This window comes from Drosophila novamexicana, unplaced genomic scaffold, assembly GCF_003285875.2.
Source record: "Drosophila novamexicana strain 15010-1031.04,08,12 unplaced genomic scaffold, DnovRS2.1 tig00000108-arrow-pilon, whole genome shotgun sequence".
Lineage (NCBI taxonomy): Eukaryota > Metazoa > Arthropoda > Insecta > Diptera > Drosophilidae > Drosophila > Drosophila novamexicana.
The window spans coordinates 644364-659926 of NW_020824772.1; the positions used below are offsets into that span (position 1 = coordinate 644364).

Here is a 15563-nt window from a genome sequence, read left to right on the forward strand (position 1 = left end):
TAGACGCTGTCAACAGGCTGTAATGTGGAAATTTATATGGTGTAACTGTGTGTTATATGGTGTATGTGTGTGTATATCTGTGTGTGTGTGTGTGCGCGTCTAAGTTCTGCGTTATCTGGCACAACACACAACGTGACATATTTGAAATGATGATGCACGACTACAGCACACATTTCCGCTGGCTGCCTCTTATCGGCATACTACAAGCCGCACTTACAATTAGGTAAGTGTTCGCTCTCTCTTTGCGTCTGAGGCCCGAAAGTCAGGCATAGATAGATCTGTTTTTTTTTTTTTCGTTTCCTTAACTATTTATTTATTTTGTGGCACAATCTAATCTAATCTTTGTCTTTTGTGCACACACACACACACACAAGTTGAATGGCCTCAAAGCGAGTCTTGGGCCACCAGCAGAACCGGTAAATTGTGGCTCTGGTTAAAGCTTTTGTCAACCCACGCATAAATTTCACTTTGGGGCAAGTCTGTTTATATGTCTCTCTATATATATATATATATGTATATATATATACAAATCTCTCTGTGCACACACTTGAAAGTCAAAACTTTTGTATAGTCCTCAGCTATATACATACTTATGAGCTAACGACTTGAATTCGATCATATAAGATCGAGATCAGGTTCTGTTTGGCTTTTGTTTTCTTTTTTTTTTCATTTCTTTCCCATTTTTTTTTTTTTGAGTTTCTTAGCTACAAAATTCTTTGGCGCTTTTGTTTATATGCAAATTTTGTCGTGTTTGTTGCTGTTGTTTTAAATTCGAGCTGTGTGTCTTTCATTTCAGCAGCGCATATCGCATAAATCTCCAATACACACACAAACACACACATACGCACACACATAGAGTCGTCTCTGTCGCACACACGCTGCAATTAAAGTCAAAATGTATCTGCATCTGCGCAGCGGCCGCGGCAGCTACTCCTTTTTTTTCAAAATGCAGCAGCTTCTGCCTTCAGCACTGAGCATTGAAAGTTACACATAATGCTTCATGCCCTGCACACACACACACCATACACAGAGGGAGAGAGAGAGAGAGAGCCAGGCACTTCATTTCAACTTCAATTCTTTTACTGCTGCTGCTGCTGCGGCTGCTTTTTTCATTTTTTTTTCGATAAATTTTTCAAAAAACTGGTTTTTAGGTATTTTCTTTTTTTTCTGTGCGAGAGCGAGAGGCTTCCAAGTTCGGCTCGGGTCGGGTCGGTTAGTGTATTGCCACTGTTGCGCTTTGCTGCCGTTTTTTTCTTCATTTTTGTAGTTTTTTTGCGCTACCAAGATTAGCTTAGCCTGGTTGCAGCTTTTTGGGCCGCTATTCTTGAAAGTGATTCCTTTGCTGCTGCCAATTTGGCATTTCGCGTACAAATTTATGGCCACTTTTGACACATTCAAGAAACTTGTTTTAAACGCGTTGCGGCCCATTAAGTTCTTGGCCTTTATTATTGTTAATATTTATTGTTGTTTCGAGTTTTTACACTTTGTTGCAAATTGTGTTTGGGCTATTCGCTCACACGCACACACACACACACAATCGCCTCAGCTGTGTTGGCTGCATTTGTAATTGCATATGTATCTGTATCTACAACTGTGTATGTGCGTGTGTGTGTATGTTTTTTTTGTGTGTAATGTAAAACTGCAGCTTGATGTTTGGCTGTGATTACCGTTTTCTAAATATGTGCAGCTGCGCTCAGCGGCGTTCCAAAACCTACTGAATCTGAGCCGAAACGCTGCCAGGTTCGAGCAGCAGCAGCAGCAGCTACACACACAGATACGCGCTGTCTCTCTAGAGCTCAGATACACCCCCTCTCTCGCACTCTCTGGCTCTGGTGCTCTCTCATCGCTCTCTCACTCTCGTCTCTCTGGGAACCAGTTGCTTGATCGCAATCGCCGACTGGTTCCGGCTCATGTCTTGGAAATTACGCTCAGATTGCATTTGCACGGCCTGGTTACCTGGGCGCAGTATCGGCCACCACCTCCAGGTAGAGCGCTTGCATCGCTTATTTATTTAGCCCGGCATTAGAGCAGGCAAATGGCATTCAACGTTGATTTACTTACTTGCTTAACCCCAGACCATGACAACATACATACATACATTCATATGCATATACATATATCTGGATCGAAAGTTATCTTGCCTCGCTCCACATTGTCAGCGACAGCCGATTCAAAATTTATTGCTTCATAAGAAACCTGCTGCTGCGACTGCGCCCACTGCCGCAGCGCTGCGTACAACTCTATCGGTTCTGGCTTGGATCAGGGCCTGGTTTTGGTTCTGGCCGCAGCTAAAGCACATTATCTGAACGCAACGTTAGCCGAAAAAAACGGACAGGGTTTGTTAAGCCATTGAATACCCTTTGCGGCACGATTAGCACAGCTTAAGCAACTCATAAAATTTAACTGGACTTAATCTATCTTTATCATCTGCAACCAGACCCTGACTTTATTCAGATTCATTAGATTCGATTTCTATGTTGTTTATTTCTCAAGTCACGAGTAAATCATAATTTTCATTCATTCAAAAACGTGAACAATCACTCAAAAAATTGTTCTTTTTATGGCAATGAATATTGTATTCAATGTCCAGTATAAAATCGCACTACCAAGGCAGTTCTTGATAGATTACTTATTTAAGTCATTAAGATCAATTTGACAACTGAAAAATATAAATCTGGGCTCGAATCCAAGGCTATTAGATATGCTGTGCTGTCTCAGTTAAAAGGACTCTTCAGTGCTCTTTAAATATTATGGTAATATTTTGCAAGCATGGCGTATACTAATATTATAAATATTTTAGAGCATAAATCTAATTAAATGGTTTAGATTCAATTTGATCTAATTTGTGTGCATTTATTACCCATCTACATTTTTTTGAGACTAGTTGCCTTCGAGGAAACTAGAAAAATATCAAAATTCTTCTTAGTCGACATATCCTTGTAGAGTACATTAGAGTTTTGTTATGAAATGTATATAAGTAGACATTTCTGGCTATTAATTTATATATATTTTTGATCGGTATCAACAGCCAAGTGTGACTTGTCGCTGTTTCAATGCAAGCTAGTCTCTCAGCTCTAAGCCCTATGTCATGAAACCTTTCGTCTTGCTGATTCCAACAGTATATATGTCTGAAGCGGCAGGATTGGATGTTATCCTGGATGCTATCCGAAAATTATGAAAATAAACAACTTTTCGGGTTTTCAACTTATCAGGGCAAATATCGGCATTAATCAGTTTTACTAGGCTTCTTACGTATAGGCAAGGTCTTATCAACACCTTAGCATTATATCATATAGTTCTATTGTTTAGGAAAATGTTCAGTTTTTCTCAATATCTTGACCGAAGTTAGCAAATACGAAATCTACAATTCTAAAGGCATATCTGCAAGTCCTATGAGCTGTTGGTCTTCAAGAATATATGTATTTAAGCTGCCCGTACTTTGATGATCTTACTAAGATCTGGAGATCTTATAGGCATGTTAAGCCCAGAATTAAACTGTTTTTGATACCTTAGTCATCATTTTGAAGAGCATTTATGTTTCGAGCCATGTTGCCTAGACTTTGTTGCCTTCGTGCCTGCTCAAGTGCGATTGACCAAGTGCGTCTGTGCGGACGTCGCGCTCTCCAGAGTTAAAGTGTGTCGCTGGGCTGTCGACTCACACACGCACACACACACCATACACTCACACACGCTCACGCACATCTAGTGCAATTTGCATGCCGAGAACTAGTGGAGCCGGCTAGAGCAAAAAAGACGACCAACTTGTTGCCAGGCGTAAATGCCCAACGCCTGCTCCACCTTTTGGTTAACCCCTTTGCTGCTGCTGCTGCTGTAGCGGCAACTTGTTGGCCAGATGACTCAGCCGTTTCGGGTTGGCTTTGGTCGCTTTGGACCCTGCCATAATGAAATGGCATTTCGTAATGGCTGCTGTTGCATGTCCTGGTCCGATCGCTTGTTGTTTGTTTATTGTCTGTGGCTGTTGCCCGTTGCCTGCCACAAGTTGCCTGTGCTGGTTTCTATAGCTGCTTGAAAATGTATCTCACAGCTACACACCTTTTATAAAGACATTAAATACGAGATATATGGCATGTGTGATTGTGATAAAAATGTATCTGTTACTGCTGCGACCTGTAGATGCAGATACAATGCCCAACAACGTGTTGCCCTTGTTGTTGTTGTCGTTGTTGTTGTTGCTTCTTGTGGTTGACAGCGCTGCTGCTGCTTATCGATGTGTAAATAATTAATTTTTTTCTCTCTCTGTATCGCCTTTGCAACGCCTTGTCTGCTTCTTCTACAGCTTCGAGCTGTATCTGCTTTCGTATCATATCTTCAATAGAATTTTCAACACTTTAAATTGGAATTGGTTCTCTACGCTGCATGACGCCTAATTAAACAACAAATTTGTGAATTTATTAAGATAAAAATTATAAATCACGCACTCACACGCACACACACACAGGCCAAGCATCTTTTTTTTTTAGATACTTTTGCTTGTTCACCTGTTGAGCTGCGTTGCGGGACTTAATTAAAAACAATTTAAAGGGTTTATTACGCGCTTGGCTACCGTATGTATCGCTCGTTCAGTCAGCAGTCGGTGGCAGTTCGGGGCAGTTCGGGGCAGCTCGGGGCAGCTCGGGGCAGCTCGGGCAGCTCGGCGCAGCCAACGGGCGCAACTGCACACGCGCGCGCCTCGCTTTTTGCTCCTCTCATATTTTGGTATCCATGAGATACATTTTGAGGCGCAAGGCATTTCTTTTGGTCACGTCAACTGCACACAGCTACCCAGTTGCCAGTTGCCCAGTTTAAGGCGTAACAGAGGTGGCCCAACGCACACACACGCACACACACACACACACACAGCTATGCCAAAGAGCGCTCTGCTCTTGACCGGTTCCAGTTCCAAAATGGAAACCACATTGTTTTTTTCACTCTTAAACACTGGCAACTCTCTCGCACTGGCCGCCACTCTGGCGCTCTCGCACACTCTCACTCTTCCGCTCTCTGCCAGCAGCATGACGAAGAAGAAGAAGAACAACAACAACGACAAAGTCGTTTAGGCCTCGTTAACAAAAAAAAACGGCTTCTTGAGCTGCTCTGGCCAACGCGTTGGAAGACTCGCCTAGACACGCTCGCTCACTTGCCATCTCTCTCGCTCCGGCGTCTCGCTCGCTGCGTAAGCCAGGTAGAAAACTCAAGCGTAGCCGAGGTAGCAACATCGTCGACGACGTCGGCAACATATTGCTGATGACGTTGGATGGGCTCTCGCTGCCGCCGCTGCCGCTGCTGCTGCTGCTTTAGCTGCTGTGGCTGGCAGGTTAAGTCGCGTATGCGCCACCGGAATGCCGTGAACCCATTACCTGTGCCTGTGCCTGTTGCTGGTGAATGTGTCTGTGCCTCGTTGGCTGGCCCGGTCGAGTCGGCTTGGCCGCAAGACGGGCAGCTACTTTGTAAGCCAAATTTATGCGTCATATCATGCGGATCCAATGGCAATGCGAGAGAACTTTAACTTTAACGTTAACGCCGATCGTCCAATGTAAATTTCTCTCGGCTTTTTGTTTTTCCTTTTATTTTTTGGTTTATTTTTTTTTAGCCCGAAATAGAAACTGGAAGCTGTTAACACGTTAGAACCTAATTTATAAGGCTAGCGGAGTTGTTGTTATTAAGATTACAATCTTAATTTTAGGTTGACATATTCTTTTTGAACGAAATGTATTCGAAATAAGTAGACCCTTGAAATATGATGAAATTGAAACATTTCAGAAATGACCCAGTTGACCTTTTAGATTGGAAGGTGATTTTATATATAATTTGTTTGATCTAGGATCGTGGGGCCTATAAGAATAGATAGGCATGTAAGCAAACCTGCAAAAGAAGACATATTCCAATATGTAGCACACACATTTTGCGTCTTATAATCACTTTACATAGATATTCTCCAGTATTTATATGTTTTCTCACAAAACTGCCAAACACTGATCATGCGTAACTTTCGAAATCACCTAGTGTGAACAAAATTAAGAGTCTTGAGCTATCTTTGCAGCACACCTTTTGTTATTACCTTTAATGTGCCTCTCGTTTTATGGTACCCATTCACCAAGTGTAAAGAGTATATCGGGCTTGTGCAATGCTCATCTTATTGTCCGTCTGTCTGCCCAAGCGTTGAGCGAATCGATCGAACCACAGCTGTCCGTCCGTTTGTCTGACTGTCCGGCTAGATCTTGGCTGGATTCCATATAGAAAAGACTATAAACACTCAAGTTTACCAAAAGTGCATTGCTCATACATATAGCTGTGCAGAGGAAAGAAGAAACACATATGTATAGGAAAAGATTTAAACTTCGAATAGGAACATAGGGTATCTCCTAGTCAACTCGCCTCTCGACTGGAGCGAGTATTGGACAGCGGGTTGCACCCGGCTGCAGCGTTCTAAGATGTTATTTTTGGGAACGATCTTTGATTAATGATCCTCAGTGGAGCCGTATGGCGCTGACTGACCAAATTGAATTAAAGTCGTTGGCGTACCACTCGGCTCCAATGTGGCAATTAATAATGAATGCGTCAAAGTCATTTAAGCTCCGATAGTTGCCCAAATAAACGCAGCTGGTTTGCATGCGGTGTTCTCCCCCAGCGACTGCTTCCTCCCCACCCACTGTGGATTCATTTTCTGATTACATATCAAGCAGCTCGGAACGTGACTAAGTGGCAAAGTTATTTTAGCTGTTCCCATTTGATTATATTGTCGCCTCACCTATCGTTTGTCAGCGACATTACACTCACCCAATTTTTGATTAATCTTTGATCTTTGATCTTGAATCTGTTGTAGCAAACTGGGTCTCGATCTGGTGCCGCGCGTGGGTCCTTTGGCCGTCGATCCGCATGGCATTGGCATAGTGAAGCTCTACAATGTGCATGTGAGCAGCGCGGATAATGCCAAGGCCTCTTCGGTAAGTAGCTAGGGGCATAATCAGGCAGAACTTCGATTTAATGCCCAACTACCATTCACTTTCTCGCAGAGCCGCGGCACGCTGCGAAGGAAGACCCAGCGCAAGATACTCAGCCATCATTTGTACTTTTGCATGCGAGATTTCGGACATCGGATTGGCGGCGATGATGCGGAGGTTTATTTCTTTTTGTACGATGGCAATCGCATGCGCCCGGTATCCGAGCGTTTTCTCGTCAAGATTTCCAAAGATGGTTTCTCCAATTACATTGAGAAGCTGCACAGCAATTGCAGCGTCTTCACAGATCTGGGTAAATGTTGCCCAACTGCAGCCAGTTGCAGCTCGTCTAACTCTGTATCTTTGCAGGCGCCGCTGATCTCAACGAGGAACTGCACTTGGTAGCCGTCGTTATGCGCGTGGGCAAAATAATACAATCAGATTCCATAAAGAAGACTGAAAAGAACAGCTCCTGCCTGACCGGACCCACCTATCGTCGTCCTTTCGGTGTGGGCGTGCTCTCCCTGGCGGACATATGTCAGTTTGACAGCAACCTGGAGCAGCAGTCCACGGAGGAGCGCGAGTATAGCTTTAAGCTATACCAGAGCGAGGAGAAGGATTTCCATGTGCTGCCCGAGCTGATTATCAAGAAATCCAGTGGCAAATATTCACCCATACAGCCGGGCAATCAGAGCACCCAGGGCATTGTCGTCTCACTGAAGCTGCTGCACGGCGGCTTGGGGCAGGCGCGGCAGGAGCAGCCGCTGCTCTTTCAGGGCACCACAATTACACGGAAAATGGGCTTTCCCGATGTCATCATGCCGGGCGATGTACGCAACGATCTCTTCCTCACGCTGGAACGCGCCGAATTCGAGCGCGGCGGCAAGAATACGGGCAAAAATATACTGGTCACCGTTGTGGTCCTGGATGTGGCGGGCAATGTGCTCGGGGACTGTTTGTGGGGCGCCTCCGGCATGGATGCACTGCCGCAATACCGCTCGATGATATTGTATCATCAAAACGCGCCCAGCTGGAATGAGATGCTGCGCCTGAGCGTGCCCATCGATAAGTTTGCCACCGCCCATGTGCGCTTCGAGTTCCGGCACTGTTCGACGCGTGAGAAATCGGAGCCCAAATTGTTTGCATTCAGCTTTGCCCGCCTCATGGACACCAGCGGCGCCACACTGGGCGACGGCCTGCACGAGCTGTACGTGTACAAGTGCGAGGATCCCGCCAAGTTGCAAGCGGCCAGCTATTTGCGGTTGCAGTGCCGCCCCAGAGATGCGCAGGCTAAACTGGATTGCGGTGGCTGCTTTAGTCGCAGCTCCAAGGAGGTCTTTGTTCTGCGCTCACTGCTCTGCTCCACCAAATTGACGCAAAATGCAGATCTGCTGTCGCTGCTGCAGTGGCGCGCACATCCCGACACCATACAGGACTCACTGACCGGAGTGCTTCGGCTGAACGATGAGGAGCTGGTCAAATTTCTTCAAGATGTGCTCGATGCGCTCTTTGCCATGTTCTCCAACGAGGAGGGCAACAGCACACAGCACTCGGGCCTGGTCTTCCATGTGCTTGTTAGCATCTTCAGCCTCCTGCAGAGCAACAAGTTCCAACATTTTCGGCCCGTCATGAATGAATATATCGAGAATCATTTTGCCGCGGCGCTGGTCTACAAGGGTCTCATCACCTCCGTCGAGCATATGGCTGTGTTCATGACCAAGGCCGAGCATCCGGATCCCTTTCAGAAGTGCTTCGGCTCGCTAGAGTATATATTTAAACTACTGATTCAATCGCGTCGTTTGTTCGCACGCGCCACTGGTGGTCAGTATGAGGACTCCTTCAGGCGGGATCTGCACTCGCTGTTCACGGCGCTGAACGGGATGTTGGCAGTGCCGTCGTACGATGTCATCATACCCACCCAGGAGGCGCTGCTGGCCTCGACGGGCGTTGTGCTCGAACAGCTTAAGGATACGCTGCCCGCACCCGAGTTGGGCATGCTGGCGCGCAATATGCTGGATGCCATACCGCGCGGTGCGCCCATACGGCTCATACAGGCCAAGCTGCAGGCTGTCAAGGATCTGGTTTCGGGCGAGCTCTTCCATGAGGATGGTAAGTTTTGCTTTGCCTGTGTTCTGGCCCTGACTAGAAGAGCTAACCGAATCCTTTAACCTCTTTTAGATTCCCGCACCGTTGTCCTTTCGGTTGCCTGCAAGCACCTGCGCATGCATCTCAGCCGACGCGATGAACTGCGTCTCTGCGCCGAAATTCTCTCGGAGATTCTCACCCAGCTGTATGAGCTGCAGCGCGAGCAGCGCGACAAGGTGACCAATACGCTGCAGCATGACCTGGACTCGCTGTGCAAGAACATTCTGGGCATGCTGATACGCACCATTAGCATCATAATGGAGGGTTCCAATCCGAATCTGCCACAGCTGGTGGCCTGCCTGTTGGGTCTGCTGCAGCTGCTGGACGAGACGCACTACAAACGCTACTGGGACGAGCTAACGCCCAACAAGGATCCGCGCGATCTGAAGGATTTTCTAAGCAAATCGCTGCTGGTCTATGAGGAGCTGCTAACCCAGGATTGGCTCGTCTTTCCCACCGACTGGCTGATCATGAAGCTCGCCGCAAACGATGTGCTGCGCAAGTCGCTCGAAGAGTTTGCCAAGCCGCTAGTCTATCGTTTCCTCGGACCGCAGGCCTTTGACTCACAGCTCTGGTGGAGCTACTTCAGCCTGGCGGTCACATTTCTCACCCAGCCCTCGCTGCAGCTGGAACAGTACAGAGAGCCGAAGCGTCTGAAGATCTTGCACTCACACGGCGATATGCGCGTCCTGATGGGATTTCAGATACTCAGCATGTGGTCGCAACTAGGCGAACAGAAACTACACTTCATACCTTCAATGGTGGGCCCATTCCTGGAGGTAACCCTCGTGCCCGAGCCAGCGCTGCGTAAAGCCACTCTCTCGGTCTTCTATGACATGATGCAGTGCGAACAGGTAAGTGTGTGGTTCCTACGTCCTGTCATCCTGAAATCTAATCCTTCCTTTAATCCTACAGGCTGCACGTGGCTCCTTTCGTCTGGTGGAGAGCGAGCTCATCGACAAGCTGGATCTGCTTATAAGCGAGAACAAGGGCGACGATGAGTATCGCGAGCTCTTTAGCACCATGTAAGTACTCCCAGCCATATACCATATATGTATATATCTACTCGTTAATGTTTGTTCCAATATGTATATATATATATATATATATAAATAAATGTCTGTATAAATGTCTCACCTCAATCACTCATTGCAATCGCCATCCATATAAAAAGGGAACATCTCAGCTTGGTGTAAGTTCAACTCGCATATTTTTTGCCTTTGTCGTAGAAACTCCTTTTGTTAAACATAGATATACTATATGACGCTTATGCCTACATTAAATATTGATTTTCTTTTTTGTATTCCTCTTTATTACCTTGTAGAAATAATTATAATTTTGTGTCATGCTTTAAAGAAGACATTTCCAAACCCTTCAGGCAAATACATCAGTGTAAATAAGCCGATCCATCTGTCTGCTTCTACGTAAGCTAGTCAACCAGCTTCCATTACAAAATCTCTAAAAAATTGAATTTTTGCTTTAAAATCTTTTCCGAAAGCTACACAGCTTGTCTGCATAATTTATGATCCCGATAAATCAATTCTGAATACACATTAGTTTATTTACAAAGTAGAAGTATTAAATTGTTTGCAATAATTTTCCAAAAATCATATTACATATTATATATAGCTACTATGTACATATATATAGCTACTGTAGGTAGACAACCAGTCATTCATTCTTTCTAGAATTCTTTATAGAACTCACAAGCACATATATAACCCACTGACTGTGGCTTCAAGTTTGTGTTCAAGGCACTGCATAAAAACTTAATGAATATGTGTTTTTGCAATTTTGCTAATTCCACACGCAGCTGTGGAAAATTGGCGGAAACGGTTGTATTTGGGTTTCAAGTATAAAATATGTCTGCAAGGGTATCTAGTCTTCGGCAATGCGAAGATATCAATTTTTACTCACTTTAAGTTCCTTTTATAAAATCAAAAACCCAAAACTGCCGATTGGAAACGTTTTTAACATAACTATCTAATTTTCCGACCAACTAGTTTGCTGGAGAAGGTGCAAACGGAAAATCCGAATTGGAAGGATGCGGGCACTGCCTTCATAGCCTCCGTCACCCGCTTACTGGAGCGACTCCTGGACTATCGCAGCGTGATGCAGGGCGAGGAGAATCGGGACAAACGCATGACCTGCACCGTCAATTTACTCAACTTTTACAAAAACGAAATCAATCGCAAGGAGATGTATCTTAGGTACGTTCACTCAGTCCAAGTCAATCAAAAGCAATCATAATCAAATATACTACCAACAGATACATCTACAAGCTGCACAATCTGCATCTACAGGCGGAGAACTACACGGAGGCGGGCTATACGCTCAAACTGTATGCCTCCATGCTGAGCTGGGATCGCGAAACCCAAAGCTTTGCGCCTTTTGATAACAGCGGGCAGCCGGAGTGGCAGCGCAAGGAGCGACTGTATCACGAGGTAAGCGAAAAGCAGCTACAAGTATAAGTTGGGCATTCTCTCAACACATAAAAATGCTTGAGCTGGTTAACGGATTGACTGACTGACAATAAAGGCACTTAATAGATACATGTTCCAGCAGTTTTGCAAATTCAACACACAACTGTGGAAATTTCGCGAAAATTGGTTGTATGCAATTATTTTAATTACCAATAAATAAATTTAATTAATTGAAATCTTGGAAACGGAAAGGAGGGATAATACTAGTTATATGCATATACATAAATACATAATCTCTTTTCCTCTTGCAGATACTCAAGTACTTTGACAAGGGCAAATGTTGGGAGAAGGGCATTCCATTGTGCAAGGAGCTGGCACAGCTCTATGAGACGCGCCGCTTTGACTACAACAAGCTGAGCGACATCCTCATTCTGGAGGCCAAGTTCTTTCAGAATATATTGACGCAGCTGCGTCCGGAGCCGGAATACTTTCGCGTTGGTTTCTATGGCATGGGCCTGCCACTCTTTGTGCGGGTAAGCATTTGGTCTGTTTGGTTAATAGTTCGTTTTTATTAAGCCGCCGCCAACAAACTTTCGCAGAACAAACAGTTCGTCTATCGCGGTCTGGAATACGAGCGCATTGGCGCCTTTACGCAGCGCCTGCAAACGGAGTTTCCCAGCGCACAGATACTGGCCAACAATAGTCCGCCGGAGGCTTCTATACTGAATGCACCCGAGCAGTATATACAGATCAGCAATGTGCGGCCGGTGGGCGATGCGCAGGCTCTCAAGACAGCGATGGTGCCCGTGCCGGAGAAGATAGCCCGTTTCTATGAGGTGAACGATGTGACGCGCTTCATCTACGATCGACCCATGTACAAGGGACCCATTGACAAGGATAACGAGTTCAAGTCGCTGTGGATTGAGCGCACCACGCTGGACATTGCCAGTGCATTGCCAGGCATTTTGCGCTGGTTCGAGGTCAAGCAGAAGTCCGTGCAGGAGCTAACGCCGGTGGAGTATGCATGCGAGATAATCAACAATGCGGGCAAGGAGCTGGCTGATCTAATTGTACAGTATAAGCGTGATCCAAAACGCAATATCAATCCCTTCTCAATGCGGCTGCAGGGCACCATCGATGCCAATGTCATGGGCGGTATCAGTAAGTATCAGGAGGCCTTCTTCTCGGAGCAGTTTCTCAAATCACCGCAAGGTGCTGGCCAGCAGGCCAACGTGCAGCGGCTCAAGATTCTAATACTGGAGCAGATACAAATTCTGGAGCAGGCACTGGAGCTGCACGGACAGCTAGCACCCGCCGGCGTACAACCGCTGCACAACCGCCTGCTGGAACGCTTCTCCCAGCTGAAGCAGAGCCTCTCCGGCATGGGGCGGCTCAAGCGTCAGCCCTCGGAGAGCATTGTGAATACACCACTGCCACCGCTGCCCACGGAGCAGCGTTCAGCTGCCCAGCAGCTGGCCGGTGGCCAGCCGAATGCCAACTATGTGTATGAGCTGGATGAGATATATACGCGACCCGGCGACACGTTGCGCCCGGTGGAAACAATGAATTCCTATCAGACGCTCAGCAAGGAGAGCCTCAGCATACAGCTGCCACTCGCTGAGCAAGGCGATGCGCCGCCCGTGCCCAATCGGCCGCGTTCACAGAACTTTGTAACAACAAGCAACGGCGCCATGGACAGTCCGGAGGTGCCACCCAAGCGTCAGCCAGCTAACAGCTCACCCAGTGCACCGCCGTTGCCGCCGCGTGGCATTACGCCGGACAAACGTGCCTCAAATCCGTTGATCTTCAACGATTTTGGCGGCGGCATGGCAGATGCCGCGGCGCGCCGTCACTCGGCCCAGCAGCAGCAGCACGGCCAAAAGTACTCCGTGGTCGACATTAGCTTCGATGATCCCGAAGCGGATCAGCAGCCGCACTCGCTGCCTCATAATCTGCAGGAAGCCGGCAACCATTTGAACGTTTGCTTTGCTCCCAACGATTTTCGTGACTCGGGCATCTCCACCACCAGTTCGCGTGAGCTCAATCAGCTAAATAATCTGAGCGAGGAGTCATCCAGCATATCGATGAGCACCGTGCATCATCGTGAGCACTGTCGCATCAGCTCCAATGGCAGTCTGGATGTGCACATGCATGCGTCCGCCATGAATATAACGCAACGGGACAGTTCCACCAGCTCGTTTGATGTTGAGGATATACCCGTGCCGCCGCCTCCCATACCGCCCAAATCACTTGGCGTGGCAGCAAACGGAGTAGGCGGCATTGGTCTAACCAGCGACGAGGCACACTCACCCAACACACATCCATCGCTCAATCATTCCATAAACAATCACAATCATCTACACAACAATCAGCTACAGCAGAATGGCGACAGCGTTGGCGTTGGCGTTGGCGTCGGCTCGCCGGAGCATCAGCCCAACGGCAATGGCCTGGCAGGTAGCCTGCTCGCTGCGCCGGCGTCTACGGCTGTGGAGGCGGCCACAGCTGCAGCCAGTCATCCACACGATGGCGGCACTTTTTGAGTTACAATATGTCGCTGCCATCATCCACCCGATCAGCCGCATCAACCACACAAACCATCCTCGTCCACATCGACCTCGGACAGCACGGCCACGGAGACGGCCACCGAGAGCAGCGACTCTAGCGCCTCCACAGAATCGTTGACACCACCAACACCACCGCCAGCACCACCACCACCGCCGCCAAATACATCAGCCATGTACAATCATTTCCATGCGACACACAGTCATGTGCATGCCCCAACGCCTGGGCCGTCGGCGCACTACTGCCAGGATTGCCTGTCATCGCCGTCACCGACGCCCACAATTATTACGGAGCAGGCCCAGGTACATGCCACGCCGGCGACTGCGCCGCTGCCGCACATTGAGCACTGCTCCTGTGGGCTCAGCTTTTCGGTGCAGGCACATGCAAACTCCACGCTGGAGCGGCACACCTATGGCTACCAATTGGAGCAGCAGCACAGCTGCCAGCATCATCATCATCAGCATCAGCATCATCATCAGCAGCAGCCGCAGGTGCCATCAGTCCATGCCCACGCCCAGACGGACTGCGTCTACGAGCCACGCTGATTTGAATGAAATCCAACTGAGTTACCCGCAGAGAGTGAGGATTAGTTTCTTATATGATAACAAGTATTGTGTCGATATTAATATACATTAATCATTAATCATTATTATTTTTAATTTTTAATTTAATTTTAATTACATGCTTGGTGCCAAATGTTCGCTGCAAATCCAAAGCGCAAGTTGTAAAAATAGGTTGCTACACGAAATTTATAATTTAATTACAAATTTTTATTAAATATATATCAGTAAGGATTATGTTATAATTGTATATCCAGAAAAGGGGGAATTGTCGCTAAAGTTACTAAGCCGCAGCAATAAAATAAATAAACTATATGTAAGCTACAACAGTTTCTAGATCTAAGCAAATAAAGATCAAATTTCTATAAATATCTATATATATATACATACATATATCGCATATGGAAAATCAAAACTCTAAACCAAAATATTCAACGCTAATCAAAATGATCAAGCAAAATTTACACAAACACACACACACACCGACGAAATGTGCAATGCAGTTTTTACTTTAACAATTAAAAAAAAACACAATTATACATATTTAGCGAAAAGATATATAATACATATATATGTATAAACAATCAACATACATAAAGCCTCATGCGTTTTCAAGTTTTGTACATTTTCTAAATATATAAGCATAAAGTCCCTCTATTAACGTAAGAATTATCAGTGCATATACTCATATTTATAAAGACAACTAAAGAAAATAACAAATTCAACAATTTTAATAGTTGAAAAGCATGCTAGTCAACAACAATGAAATCTTTTGATATATATACCTATATACATATACCCAATGTACTCCTTCAAACGCGCATATAGAGTATAAAAAAATATGAATTTACTAGAAATCAATAAAATATCAATCATTTACACATGAATACACTTTTCAGCGCGCAGAGCTTCTAATTTTACCACGGAGAAAGATA

The 15563-nt window shown here is 46.1% G+C and overlaps 1 protein-coding gene across 1 annotated transcript in view; it reads left to right on the plus strand.

The window, feature by feature from the left end:
- LOC115757662 (dedicator of cytokinesis protein 3) overlaps positions 1-15517 on the plus strand; it is a 42621-nt gene extending 27104 nt beyond the window's left edge. The window contains exons 4-13 of the mRNA XM_030697979.1: positions 6824-6944; positions 7014-7251; positions 7308-9047; positions 9117-9937; positions 9999-10108; positions 10258-10275; positions 11087-11293; positions 11353-11527; positions 11818-12039; positions 12106-15517. Coding sequence (XP_030553839.1) covers positions 6824-6944; positions 7014-7251; positions 7308-9047; positions 9117-9937; positions 9999-10108; positions 10258-10275; positions 11087-11293; positions 11353-11527; positions 11818-12039; positions 12106-14046 — 5593 coding nt within the window. The 3' untranslated portion in view covers positions 14047-15517. The remainder of the gene's footprint in view (positions 1-6823; positions 6945-7013; positions 7252-7307; positions 9048-9116; positions 9938-9998; positions 10109-10257; positions 10276-11086; positions 11294-11352; positions 11528-11817; positions 12040-12105) is intronic.
- The last annotated feature ends 46 nt before the right edge of the window (positions 15518-15563 follow it).